The sequence below is a fragment of the Paralichthys olivaceus genome, chromosome 24, assembly GCF_024713975.1.
Source record: "Paralichthys olivaceus isolate ysfri-2021 chromosome 24, ASM2471397v2, whole genome shotgun sequence".
NCBI classification, from domain to species: Eukaryota; Metazoa; Chordata; class Actinopteri; order Pleuronectiformes; family Paralichthyidae; genus Paralichthys; species Paralichthys olivaceus.
In genome coordinates, this window is record NC_091116.1 from 724,116 (window position 1) to 738,242 (window position 14,127).

A 14,127-nucleotide genomic window follows, 5' to 3' on the forward strand; every position below is an offset into this window, starting at 1 on the left:
GAATGTTTGCTAACAGAAGCTACGGTGCTTTAGCCATGTCGCGAACTGTCGTAACTTCGCACCTCCGCCTCGAATCCTGCGTTAAAGTGTGTAGCACATTAGCAGCTAACGTGTTTAGCCCTCAGCTTGTCATGCTAGCACGTGTAGCACCGGTATGCTAACGTGCTACAGAAGGACTGACACGTAACCGAGGCCATGATGTCCACTACAACAACATACTATGACGTATATATATATTTATATGTGTGTACATGTATGCGGGTGTCTGTGAACTTGTAGTATATATATAATGAAGAATAATAAACAGTCTGATGAAGTTACAGTTATTTAATTAGAGTTAACATGTCTGATTGAATCTTTGTGCGTTCTCAATACAGGATATTTTCTAAAAATACTTTTATTGTTTTTTTCTAATGTTATTACAACTTTCTTTTTGTAATTTTACAGCTTTTTTCTCTCTGACTGTAGTCTCTTAATTTCTTCTCATTAAATTGAAACTCTTCTGACTTTTTTTCTCATCACACAATATTTAAAATTAGTTTTTTCAATATTTTCAACTTTTTTTTAGGAACTATGATTTTGTTTCTCAGTAAAATATGACTTAACTTTTCTAATATGACGTTTTTCAAATAAGATCTCAAATGTATTCTTGCAATATCACCTTCATTCTTATTCCCTTATTGTAATGTTTGTTTTACTGTGTGACCCAAATACTCCGTCGTAAACTCCTCCCACTGCCTTTCTATCAGTTTACACTGCACATTATTATTTTTGTTGTTACACTGATAATGTTGATCTTTGACAACCATCTCTAAATTTAGATACATCTGGTACAGAGTGTGTTGTGTAGGAAAAACTCTCTTTATTACCACTTTGGTTTCTCGTCAGTATCTCAGTCAATATTCCTGCTGCTAATTCTCTGTCTGGTACTTGTGAGAAGAAGAAACTCAGAGACGAGCTTCAGCTCCAGGGTCAAAACTCAGCTACTTCTACAATGAGAAACTGAAGAAGACGCTGGTGTCAGGCCTGAGGGAAACATAGGAATGTAACAGACATTCAGTAAGATGAGGCTGAGTGTTTCTTACACTAGTTTCTGTTTATGACGTTAACTGAGCTTTGAGTTGGATTACATTCAGAATGTAGAGATATTTTTTATTTTGATTGAAATAGTTGCTGAGTAATGATGAAACTGTGAATCTGTCTGAATGCTGTAAAAGGAAAACTAATGTAAATCAAATGTTTATTTTGTATTCACAAATAAATGACATTTAATGGATTAAAGAAAAGCTCCTTGATTATTATTCTGATTAAACATCATTTACACATCGGAGGTGAGGTTTTATTGCAGAGAAACAGGTTGTTATATATTTAAAACTGTGTTGCTCTTAGTGGATAGAAGTGCATGTGAGTTGTTTGGTCAGCTGCAGTCCCAACTTGTTATTTGTTTTTCTGCATTTCTTAGTTGGAGGTCAGTTTCCTGTCCTCCCGACTGTTTCTATATACAGAATACATGTGCCCCCTGCTAAACTTTAGGTAGGTCTGTATTTATATTTGTTTAAGAGGCTGAGGCTGTAGTGACCTGCAGTCACTGGTAGTTTATAATAATAAAATGTGCACATACTGATGTTTAAAATGCTTTTAATACAAAATACAAACCTGGCAGTTACGTAATTATTTATATACAAAATGATAGAGCCATTGAAAAGCTTCTGTAAAGCATTCAAGCAAGTGTTCCACGAGTGTAACGTGTCGATGTGCTGCCCTCAAGTGGTTCAATCCTGGTATAACATAAACGTCTTATTTAATTCTTTAAGTTACTTTTGGAAAAAAGGAGACCAGAGAAATGGAATTTCAAAAAACAAAATGTGATGGAGTTCAGGATTCTGTCAGTTTTATTCAACACATCCTTTACACATTTTTCTGCTGTATTCTAACACTGCAACAAATCATCAGCTGACAGAGTATGAATATCTCAGTGCCTCTGGTTTCAAAAAAGCTTGGAACCTCGTAAAACTCCCAAAAGTAAAAAGTAGTAGTGTTAATAACCTAATATCTCAGAAACTAGTACAATCTTGAAATTTCAAGTTTATTCTCAACATTAGCTCGATTAAATGTTCTATATTTTAACTTAGTTTGACTTTACATTTAAATGTCAATATTTTGACTTTATTCTCAACATGCGATATATATTTTAAATCCTCCTGATTTACTCTGGCTTTATTCTCAACATTTCAACATTATTTTCAATATGCCACATTTTGTGAATAATTCTCCATTTCTATCCTTTATTCTCAAGTTAACTGTCACTGCCGCTGCGCCACACTGTGTGAGGGAGCTGCAAAACCAAACATTTCAAAATCTGGCTTGAAGGACTCAGAGCTACACGTAGAGGAAACATTTAAAGGACAGACGAGTAAAGAGTAAAATAAGATCATACAAAAAGATCATCAAAATGAAGAACAACTGATTGACCTTGAGCTAAATATGTCCAATATCTGCACACTGGCAGTAGAGGAGTCTGGGGAAAGGTTCTGTACAAAGCCTGTTTTGTTGCTGTGGGCCTGAACCAAACAATGGCGTCCTTCTTCCACCTTATTGTCAGTCCTGCCGATGTGCTCCAGCACCACGAGGCTGCGTCAACCACACCGTGCCCACCTAGACATTACGCTCGGCTGCTGATTTAATGAGGCAGGGGCAGCAGTTGGTGTCAGGTAGGATGTCAGTCACAGGAAAACTGCGTTTCCTTGTATTGTCTGAAGTCTCTGACTCTTCCAAACAAACCTCAGGAAGAGCAGAGATCAACTTAGTCAAATCTGGAGTCATTATTTCCATTTTCCCCTTCTTAGTGTTTTTTAAGTGCAGTTTTACAACAAGCTGAGAATGATTTGTTTCCATACATGTGTGGATCTAATGTGTCCACAGCAACATGTGGTCTAACAGAGGAGGCTGGAACGAGCCTTCAGACTTTTTCTCTCTTTTCTGGCGTCAAAGGCTAAAATCAAATATTTGTTTTTTTAAAGGATCATTTCTTTAAAGGTACAGTTTGTAGAATTTAGTGATATCTAGTGAAATTGCATGTTGCAGCTGAACACCCCTCACCTCACCCTCTCCTTCCAAACATGAAAAAGAACCTGTGGTGACGATAATTCTACATTCAATTTCTGACAATATTTCCCTTTTACCTAAATCTTACACACTGGACCTTTGAGGGTGTAACAGCTACTGACCAGATCCCGTTTACCGCCAGTGGTTTGTTTAAAGATCCACTTCCTATAAAATTCCACCACACGTGCACTCCTGGATCTTCCTTCGCTCTGGAGCTTGTGGATCGTCTCGTTTTGGCGTCTTATTTCAAAGCCGTTTCCTCTGATGAACGATTAAAGGACAGAAGACAGAATCACTTACCTGTTGTGAATCATTACATTTCTAGATATATAAGCATGTGATTTTTTATTCTGTTACCGTTGTCTCCTCCAGGAGCCACGGCTTCATTAGATCCAGCAGCTTCTATTGCTGTATTTTCATGGATATATAGATTTCAGCTTATTCAATCATAATGAAAACATTTGACAAAATAAAATAAGGGCTGTGGCTCAAACTTACATGGCCTCTTGTGCTTCCTCCAGAAATCTGTAAAGTTTGACAAATAGAATGAATTTCTCAGAATTTGAAGGCATCAATAGGAACAAAGGGGAGTTTGAGTTACTGACCTGCCTCCCAAGGCATGGATTCTGTAGGGGTGAGACAAAGAGGATATGATGTCATACATTAAGAACTCTCTAAGCTATTTAAAAAAAACAAAATTCTTTAACATGCTTTTCGTTTGAAAGGTTTTTAATTGCTCTCCTACCTTTCTGGAAGAACCACATCCCTACAGGAAATAAACACAGCAACCGTTACCAAACAAATCAAGTGTAACAGCTCATATCACGTTCCTACCACAGACTGTGCATGGATTCATACCTGCTCTGCACCGGTGCACGAGAGTCAGCAGCAGCACAGCGAGCAGCAGACAGATGAAGACTGTGACTCCAGAGCTGATATTCAGTTTCCTTTCAGCTGTTGTAAGACGACGACAACAACAACAACAGACACACTCATGTTGCTCATGTCGCCATCACACTCTCTCCTCCTGAAAGACCTCTAGAATTTAACTCACGCGTCGGGTCGGTGATGAAAGGGTTGGTGATGCGTTGGCTGCTCTTCTGACTGACTGGATTTTCCAGCTCGCAGCTGAACTCCTTTACGCTCTGACTGTTTTCCTGAGAAATGAGTCGAACATGGAGTATTATCGTTATACACTAGAAGTTCAACCACATTTATTCTACTCACAAAATGTCCTAATAATAATAATCACAGCAAATGAATCAGAAAATCAAACTAGGGCTAGAATCAATGCTTATTTTCATCTTATCATTTTTAGTCCAAGTAATATTCAAATAGAGCAAAACCCAAGAATATTGTAAAGCCACCTTTTCAACATGGTGATCTTTAGAGGAAACCGCCACTTGGACGTCGTCTGACTTCCACTTGTAGGTGACGCTTTCGACGCCTGTGACGTTTCCCTCGCAGGTCAAAGTGCAGCTGCTCATCTCTACGTTGCAGGATGTAGTAACCGTGGGAACGGGGACAGGAGCTGAACAAAAAAGAAGAGAAATAAAAAAATGTCCCTGTGGTTGATGAAGCTCTCTGAACAGTGACTCACCGATGACGATGAGGCGGGTGGGAGTGGCCTTGATGCTGTTGATTTCTGGAGTGTACACTTCGCTGTCATCTCGATACAGTCCCCTGATTGTCATCTCTCCATTTGAAGTGTTCAGGCTCCCACGCTCTTTAAAACACACAGTTTTAGTTCAGTAAAAATCCCAAAATGCAACGGTCATACCTCCTAGCATCAGCGTACCTTTAAAATGACGATAATAAGTAACCTCTGAGTCGGAGTCAGCCCACTGGACGGCGATGTGCAGACCAACTCTCCACATGACGCTGGTGATGGGAGCAGTCGCAGGGCCGGGACTGAGGACGACATCATCACCCAACCTCTTGTGAAGTATCTTCTCTGCAATGATAAAAAGAAGAAGCACAGAGAGAGGATTTTCAATTTAAAGCAACACTGTGAAATCACTGAGTAGCGGCGCCCTCTGGCATTTGAACTGAAACACAACTGATATTACCCATGATCCCCAGCTTCCTAAACCAAATGAGCTGCAGTTTGGAATTCCTCATATTTTAAGTCAAGTTAAACGTTTCCTCACTGAATTTTGGAACAAATGCAGTTTTTTAACATTTTGTTTTTATCAGATCTGCAGTTCAGTGTTAATCTTGAACTTGAGGAACTCATTCTTCCTGTTCCAACTTATTTTTAAGCTACTATATTAGGATTTTAAAACATTTGCATAGCGTTACTTTAAATAAGCATTTTACCAGCTGGATTCTGGTTTTATTATAGATAATGAATTCAACATTAAGCTGATGGTATTAATGTAATTAACTGTAATTATTGATTGATTGATTTTTTTTTTTATCACAAAAAACAACAAAGGGACCTTATTTGAAACAAGAGTTTGTAAAGATGGGATAGTTTATGGATGTTTAAAAATAAAATCCTGTCTTGAACATTAAGTTGTTATTTGATTTATCAGCATTAAGATGGTGGTGACATCTAATTTTTCTTTCCATGGAAATATTAAGTTAAATGTTTCATTAAGATTGTCCAATGATGTAAAACATAAATAAACAGGAACCATATTGGAGAGTTACGCCGTTTTCAGCCAACACTTGTTTATGTGATATATAATATGTACTTAATAAATCACGCCGAATTATCTTTTTACGGTTCTTCTTTTACTGTGTACAGTTTAATTTACTAAAAACAATCAATACATAACTTTCTTCCTGAAGAAAAAGTTAAAATCGCATTATTCTAAGGTCGAATCCCTCATGCACTTTGCTGCTGATAGTGAGCCTGAGCTGCTGCTGCACAAACAACACAGTGTACATACGGGTTTACACTGGGTGGGGTCAGTGGATGTGGAAAATCCCGGTGGAGCGACGCATCCTGCACAGAAACCTCGATATCATCCAGAAAACCATTTTCAACAGAAGAAAGTAAAAGACAGGACTCACCAGCCTGTGACGGCACAAGACACAACAGAGCTGCAACCACAGACACAGTCTGCCACATCTTCCCCTCTCTGTCTCTTCACACAGCCAGACACCAGCTTCAATCCACACTTCCACTGGTCTGAGGCCAGAGGAACGTGTCAGCTCATGTCAGGTCAAAGATTTTTAAAAATCATTCAAGCTCAAATCGTCTTTGAAAATGAGCAGCTCATTGAGAAGCGGAGCAGAAAGATGGAGGAAAAGCGAAAGTAAATGAGATACCAGCTCAACCCGAACTCAGACTCCGCCTCCTCTCTCATGTTACATTACTATTTATAATATAATCCTGCCAAACACCCACACATCCACAGTGTAAATATCTAAATAAATATAAGTACTATTATTATCCACTGTTCAATAATATTGTTTGTTTTAACCTGATTATAAACTTATGATACTATGTTAGATTAGTTTTTTTTTCTTTTTAAATCTAAATGCACAATCTAAAGAGGCCCGTCCACACGTTGCTGCTGCAGCCAAAACAAATCAAATCTATGTAAAGTCTCATTTAAAAAAAAAAAGGAAGTTGCATTGGCCGGGAATCGAACCCGGGCCTCCCGCGTGGCAGGCGAGAATTCTACCACTGAACCACCAATGCTTGGGATACTGCTGGTGACAGCGCCACCTGGTGGCGGAATGCGGTATTTAAGATTGTATTTATACAAGAAATGACTTAAGTATAAAAAACTAAATGAATAAATGTATAAATAAATGTGGAAATTAATAAATAAATATCTTAATTTTATTTCCACATTTATTTATTTATTTCCACATTTATTTATTTATTTCCACATTTATTTCCGCATTTATTTATTTATTTCCACATTTATTTCCGCATTTATTTATTTATTTCCACATTTATTTCTACATTTATTTCTACTTAAGTCATTTCTCGTCCTCCATACTTTGTTGACGTTACATGTCAACTGTTCGATTCCCGGCCAGTACAACACAGATTATTTCATAACAAACATTTTTTACTTGCTCTTCCAGTTGTGTTCGACGCCTCGTTGGCGCAGTAGGCAGCGCGTCAGTCTCATAATCTGAAGGTCGTGAGTTCGAGCCTCACACGGGGCACTTGTTTTGTTTACTTTTATATTTTGAACTCATTTAAATGACGCAGACGGATCAGTGACACGGACACATGGAGTGGACACGTGTGTTTTACGCTGCATTAACGTACACGATACACATTTTAAACATGAACGCTTCAACGTTCAATGCTTCTAAGACAAGAGTGCTGGGTTTTCCGAGGAGTTCCTGAAGGCCTCGGTGATGATCCACCTGAGGCATCTTTAAACAGAAACGAAATGAAACGAGAAGAAACTCCAGGATCCTCTGTTTGTTTCTGTGCTTTCTGTTGTTGACACGTGTCCGCTGCAGGTGAGATTCAAACTCGATCGTGTGTCCTTAAGGTTTCTGGAAGCCGAGCTAAAGTTAGCTAGCCTAGCTAAGGTTAGCCCGCTAGACTAGCTTGTGTTAGCTTGTTTACTTTGGTGGAGGTTCAGCTCTCTAAAATGTTCTCCCTTGTTTTTAGATTAGAAGATTAGATTAGTGTTAACAGTAGACATTTCCCCCAATTTCTTATTCTTATAATACTGGATATTGTGGGTTTTTTATTGACATGAACTTAAACAGCTATTTTAAGGTCAATATTAATTTTTTGAATTCTTAAATTTGCGAAATCTCCCTGTTTATCCTTTCCCAAAGCATTTGCCATGAGATTGTATGAAATTCAAATTCAAATAAATCTGATGTACTGTGCAGCAACACTGATTCTATTTGTAAAGCGCCAAATCATAATATAGATCATCTGAAGTCACGTTACATAGAAGGTCCAGACCTTTTATGAAAATATGACACTACTGTGAGTTATTACACCTTGAACTGGACTTAGGACAGAATCAAATACAAAATATTCCCAGTGATCGCAGATGTAAGTGGAAACAGTAGTGAGAACTTTAAGCAGAAGCTGTTTCAGACATCTCAGTAATTCTTCCCGTGTGCAGGTTTCCAGCTTGAAATGAAAGAGATGGCTGACGGGTGTGACAGCCGCGGGACACCCTCGCCTGCCTCCAGCTCCCCAGTGTCGTCCCCTTGCTGCAAATCATCCCAAACATGGCTGCCAGTTGAATCTCCCATGAGACCTCGCTGCTTGAGTGATCAAATGGAGCAGGATGACGATTCCGGGCACCATCGAGTTGGGATGCAGACAAGTGAGCCTCGTTCACCGTGTGTCTTTGAGGAACTGTTTTGCTCCAGCCAGGGTTCAGTCCCTCTGACACCTCTGGCCGGCGCCCTCATGGCCTCCTCCTGGCCGCAGAGCGACGTGGTGAAACAAGGTTACCTGGGGAAGCTGGAGCGAAGCCACAGGAGATATTTTGTCCTGAGAGCAGGAAGCCACATGGGGCCGAGCCGGCTCGAGTGGTACAAAAGCCAGGAGAAGTTCACAGCGATGAGGAAGTCTGCCGGCAAAGCTGCGCTCTTTGGATCGAGCAAGCAAGGGTTAGACATTTTTCAATATGACAAACACTTGAAACAACTGATCATTCAAATCTACAATAATTTCAACTGATTTTCCTTCAGGGTGATTTACCTGAGGTGCTGTCTCGGTGTGAGTCGGACCGGCAGTTCCAGGAAAGGACACACGGTGGCGGTGTATGCAAAGGATCAGACCATGGTGCTGGTTGTGGAGGACCAGCAGGAACAAGACGAGTGGTACGTTGCCATTAAGAAACTGATGGAGGAAGAGCGGAGGGATGAAGAGCATATTGATGAAGAGGATGATGGGTATTGCACGCTGCCCCCTGCTGGATTTTTCAAAGAGGTGCGTCCAGATTTGAGTCGACTCTAAATAAACAGAATTTAAATGAAAATGAAAATACCCCAGACGGATCTTCATCTCTGCTTCGTCTAAGGTGTGGCCTGTCTTGGTGAAGCCCAGAGGTCTTGGTCGCTCAAAGTCCCTCGGTGGAGAGACGCGGCTCTGCCTCACAGCATCCTCGCTCATCCTGGTCAAACTGGGCGCATACAGTGATTTGCCGTCGGTTACGATACCTTTGTTGAGCGTTCGGCGCTTCGGCCATCTGGACGGCTTGTTCTTCTTGGAGCTCGGCAGGTCGGCACCTGACGGCCCTGGAGAAATCTGGATGGAAGCAGGAGACCAAGGTAGTGAAGGCTACATCCATAATACTATGTTTTCAAACTGTCCTCACAAGCTTTTTGGCACCGTTTCAGTTTTGATCCCTTCCATACTAACACACCCTGATAACAGATCTCTACCCATCCAGACTAAAGTGTTTCCAAATGTTTCAGTTTTAGTGGCTCTAAAACTCTTGACCATAGGACAGTGACCCTCCTCTTCATGTCTGTATTGTCCAGGAAACCCAGGAATTGCCCAGCACATTCACGAGGTGGTTCGGGCAACAGTCCACGCTCTACGAGCTCTGCCAGACTTCAGCCAGTCGCCGACCTCCAGCCAGCCTCAAGCACTTCTGCTGGCAAAACGCAGCAGAAATAAATACAGAGACAAGTCGGTTAACGTGAGGCCACTGACGCTATCTCCCAGAAACACTGACATCCAGACGAGTCCAACGCAGTCTCACGTCAGGTCCAGCAAACTAAATGCTGTCGGATCCCAGCGGAGCTCCGTGCCTGAGACCGGCAGCTACATGGAGATGAAGACCGAGCACTGCGGTGATGCAGCCCGCAGGTTAGAGAGCTGGGAGCTGGAGGAGGAAGAGGAGGAGGAGGAAGAGAAAGGGCTGGGGTACATGATGATGTCTCCACAGGGCAGCCGCAGCTCATCTGTGTCGCCTCAGGATGAATATGTGCTCATGGAAAGTCCACACAAACACAACCGGCCCCCATCATCGTCCCCCTCCTCTGGTCTTCACACATCATTCTACAGGTGCGCTGAACCACTTTCCTCCAAATTAAGATGCAACCAATGAAATTAAACAAACAACTGGATTGTAGAGTATGAAAACAAGTGTATATCAGCAGGTTTAGTACAGTGTATATGAGAAAAAGAACAAATGTATAAAATAACAATTGTTTGTGATTTGGAAAGAGTGTATTTACGACCACATGTACCTCTTTGTTTATGCTTCTCCACATCTTCACTGTTTTACTAACGTTTCTTTCCTGTTTTAGCTCCACCTCTGACGACTACTCTCCTCTGCGTCCATCACATCATCAGACCAATGAGCTCAGTCAGTCCAACAGTCAGAAAACAGAACCTGACCAATCACAGACGAGCATCGGCTTCTCCACTCGACCGGCGGATGAGTCAGCAGCTCAGCACAAACACCACCCGGCACAGACCAGATCCACGTCTTCTCCTCTGCGGAGCGTCGACAGACCCGACACGATGAAGAGTCCAATGCAGGACAGTCCGAACTCTGACACAGGCCGGTCCAGTCGATTCCACGCTGTCCCAGACCAGTCTGCTGTTAGAAGATACCGGCTCTCGTCCTGTCTGATGTCTTGCTTGCAATCTGATGACGGCTCCTGAGTCATCATTCAATATTTTGCTCATGTTGCTGCTGCTCTTCTTTTGGGATCATGAGTCTTAACACTGGAGAAAAATAGTTGTTTTTGTAAATCACTTTAAGTTTCTTATGTGTCTCATTTTGTATTTTTTGTTTGTTGGTTATTTTTGAAGAATCGGTGAAATTTAAGTACACAGCACTTGAGGATGTTGCACTGCCATTGGATGTAAACAGAAAAAAAGAATAAAGTCAAGAGAATATTCTGTCTTTTTGCTCTGTTATTAGGACTATGGATGTTATACTGCAAGATGATGTCCCACTCTGGATGCTTCTAGAGGGTTTTTGGTCTCAGATGGACAAATGAAGAGAGGTCAGAAGCTACTTCTTAAATATTCTTCTGCAAAATAACAAGAAATGTTGACAGAAAATGTTGCAGCCACACAAATAATCCTCTGATTGTTTGAAGGATTAATAACTGCAGGAGAAGAGGTTATGATATTAAATTATAAAACATTGTGATGGTTCCACACATTTAAAATGTACCACTGCCTGAAATTTCGAAACTCAATAATATTCAGTATCTGGAATTAGAGTCACTGCACAATATTCCTCCATTTAAAACATTTGACTTTTTTTTAAATCATGATCTCGATCAGCAGATGCAGTTTGCCCAGCATTTTAAGTATATTCAAAGTTCATTCACACAGATGAGCTATTACACAAGACCCTGAGAATATGAACCAGCGACAAGTCTACAGGAATAAATTTGAAAGAAGGTTGCAGAGCTTTTCACTTTTATTGCAAACAGACAGAAATAGATACAAACTTTAAAGCTGGTGTATAAATCGAATGCATAAATAAACACAAGGACACAGAACATAGGAGCATCATGTACAGAAAAAAACAGGAGACTGGAGATCAAGGTTTTGAATAGTGGATGTATTGTATGTGATGGTGAGTTCAACAGGTGGCAGCAGTGAGCCACATAAAGCACAGAGGCTGAACTGAAAAACGTCCTGCAGACCTTTTATAGATAAATTACTACTTTGTAAATTTGGTGACATTGCTGTGTCTTGGAGATCACTTTAAAATATGTTTGCAAGTAGGGGGTTCCTGCACTGCCACCTAGGGTTACCGAATTGCATGACCACTTTTCCAGAGGGGGGTTCCTGCATTTCTAGAACATCTTGCAGTTGTCGTAACTCTTTCTTTCCGGGATAAAAACTCAAATAAGCAAATAAGAATAAAAATGTGAAAAGTCTTTAAAAAAAAATTCCGTTTCCCTCTGAGGTCTGAGACGTGGACCTGCTGAACCTTGACAATGAGGCCCTCTCTTTTCTGACCTTCTTCTGAAAAAGCAGCAGCACTTTCTTCCTGAACTTCTCGCCCACGAACGCGTAGAGGACCGGGTTGATGCAGCTGTGCAGCAGAGCCAGACTGTTGGTCACCCGCAGAGCCAGGTCCAACGACATCCTCATCGCACAGTCAAACAAGATCACATTTGCCCTCATGAGCGTGTCTATGATCATGGTTATGTGGTACGGCACCCAGCAGAGTAGGAACGCAATCACCACGGCCACAATGACCTTCATGGCTCTGTACTTCTGGAAACCGCGTGTACGCAGCAACCTCACTGTGATGATGCTGTAGCAGACAATCATGACACCCAGAGGCAGCAAGAAGCCGAAAATGTGGCGGAACCCATTCGTGGAGATCCTCCAGGAGCTGGCACTGCCGACGTCAAAGCTTTCAGCACAGATCATCCTGTCCGAGTCCGGGTTGAACTGGGTGGCTTCGTTGAAAAGCGCCGGCAGGCCGAGGGCCAAGCCGAAGGCCCAGACGGCTGCGCAGAGGAGCCGGCTGCACATCCTCTGGCGGCTCTTGAGAGTCTCGCTGGAGTGCATGATCACAAGGTAGCGGTCGATGCTGATGCAGGCCAGGAAAATGATGCTGGTGTAGAAGTTGGCTTCGATGACGAGGCTGAGGAGTTTGCACATGAAGCCTCCGAAGAGCCATCCCTGGACGAATGCCACAGCCCAGAACGGGAGGGTGAGCGCAATCAGGCCATCAGCTATTGTCAGATGAAACAGGTACACATCCGAAGGGGTCAGGTTCTGTTTGCTGGTGCTGATCACCCACCCCACCAACAGGTTCCCTGGTATTGCCAGTAAGAAGATGGCGATGAGGAGGACGCACAGGGTCACGGCTGCTGTGGGCTCCAGAGGCTTCAGCTCACATATTAACTTGCTTGGATCGATGATGAGCGTTAGGTTGTTGTTGGTGCTTTCATTCAGCAGGTCGTAGAAATTGTCAGAAAATTCAAAGATGATTGACATGACTGTGGATGAAAAACAAGATTGATACTGCAAAATTAAAACTCTTCTTTAAAATATTGGAAAAGCAGAACAAACAGATGAACTATATGACAGCTGTTCCCCATAATTTGGGAAGTTGCATTGTGCAGAGTTAGAGTAATTTTGAAACCGCTTTTGCAACCGCAGCCTCACCTACACTTTCAAGACACTGAACTGACTCCTCAGCTAATTTATTAAAGTTTACTAATAGCATGTGCAGACCAGATAAGACTGTAGCAGTAAACCCAGTCAGTCTATTAACCTGAGAAAAGCAGCATTTTCTTCTTTTATTTGTTTGAGTTATTTCATTTCCTCGCATGAATACAAACATATTTCATCCCTTGTATTAAAAGTACAACTCCTCTATTTATTTCTGTCCATGAGAATAAACCAGTCAGGATACTCACCTCCTGCTGGGGCTCGGTCGTGGCTTTAAAAGGTTTGATCTCCTCAGAGCATCTTTCTTATGAGTTATGAGTTTCTTACTCAATGTCCTGTTTCTTTCCCAAGAGTGTTGCTGCACTAGTCTATGTCAGCAACAGGACATATGTCAGGTGGATTGTTACTCTCGATGCACGTTGTGGAATAAACTGATAAGATTGAGTTGCTGGGGGTTATTGGGTAATGAGGGTGTGTGTGATGGGTTGTTTTGCATGATGCCGACTGAGTCACTTTCTGGAAATGACCTGCTGTAATGTTCTCTGCCGTTGTTTCAAAAGTACGGTGTCACTCCCCTGATTTGTGTCTATATAATATGTTTTTACATTTAGATAATACTGCTGATGTCATTCTCTATGTTTCTATCTCAGTCTTAAAGATGAAGAGGAGGAAGAGGAAGGTGAGGAATTAGAGTGAGCAACTACGTCACAGTTTTACTTTTTCATATTGTTTTTCATCTGCGTTTGTTGGATTTTTAGCAGGATTACACAACCAATTCTCTGAAATTTTGTTGAGGTGTGGGGGCAGAACCTGAGAAAGAACCCATGACATTTTGGTTACTTCCTTCCTTTAAATGCAGGATAGGACGTTTTTCACAACGTTTGCCTCGTATTCTCAGAGAATAAAGCATGAACCTTGACGAAAGGGGAATTTAAATGATAACCATGCGTCAGTAATGA

At 41.5% G+C, this 14,127-nt stretch overlaps 3 protein-coding genes and 2 non-coding genes across 5 annotated transcripts; 2 read left to right on the plus strand and 3 right to left on the minus strand.

The window, feature by feature from the left end:
• Positions 1 to 1,869: 1,869 nt before the first annotated feature.
• Positions 1,870 to 6,403, minus strand: LOC109646745 (carcinoembryonic antigen-related cell adhesion molecule 1-like). Its single transcript, XM_020112510.2, has 11 exons — positions 6,127 to 6,403; positions 4,904 to 5,059; positions 4,706 to 4,831; positions 4,473 to 4,636; positions 4,160 to 4,262; positions 3,964 to 4,059; positions 3,851 to 3,871; positions 3,711 to 3,731; positions 3,604 to 3,630; positions 3,463 to 3,513; positions 1,870 to 3,366 (listed from the first exon to the last, which is right to left on the minus strand). Exons 1-11 carry the CDS (start codon positions 6,182 to 6,184, stop codon positions 3,347 to 3,349), a joined length of 843 nt encoding a protein of 280 aa, XP_019968069.2. The 5' UTR covers positions 6,185 to 6,403; the 3' UTR covers positions 1,870 to 3,346.
• Positions 6,404 to 6,689: 286 nt separating this feature from the next.
• On the minus strand, positions 6,690 to 6,760 carry trnag-gcc (transfer RNA glycine (anticodon GCC)). The gene has a single exon. It is a non-coding gene; the product is annotated as a tRNA-Gly (tRNA).
• Positions 6,761 to 6,991: 231 nt separating this feature from the next.
• LOC109646026 (insulin receptor substrate 2-B-like) lies at positions 6,992 to 12,995 on the plus strand. The gene is made up of 6 exons (XM_020111720.2): positions 6,992 to 7,545; positions 8,172 to 8,667; positions 8,749 to 8,989; positions 9,081 to 9,330; positions 9,544 to 10,072; positions 10,318 to 12,995. Exons 2-6 carry the CDS (start codon positions 8,186 to 8,188, stop codon positions 10,676 to 10,678), a joined length of 1,863 nt encoding a protein of 620 aa, XP_019967279.2. The 5' UTR covers positions 6,992 to 7,545; positions 8,172 to 8,185; the 3' UTR covers positions 10,679 to 12,995.
• On the plus strand, positions 7,167 to 7,239 carry trnam-cau (transfer RNA methionine (anticodon CAU)). The gene has a single exon. It is a non-coding gene; the product is annotated as a tRNA-Met (tRNA).
• LOC109646027 (C-X-C chemokine receptor type 1) lies at positions 11,433 to 13,623 on the minus strand. Its single transcript, XM_020111721.2, has 2 exons — positions 13,417 to 13,623; positions 11,433 to 12,993 (listed from the first exon to the last, which is right to left on the minus strand). Exon 2 carries the CDS (start codon positions 12,989 to 12,991, stop codon positions 11,918 to 11,920), a length of 1,074 nt encoding a protein of 357 aa, XP_019967280.2. The 5' UTR covers positions 12,992 to 12,993; positions 13,417 to 13,623; the 3' UTR covers positions 11,433 to 11,917.
• Positions 13,624 to 14,127: the final 504 nt, after the last annotated feature.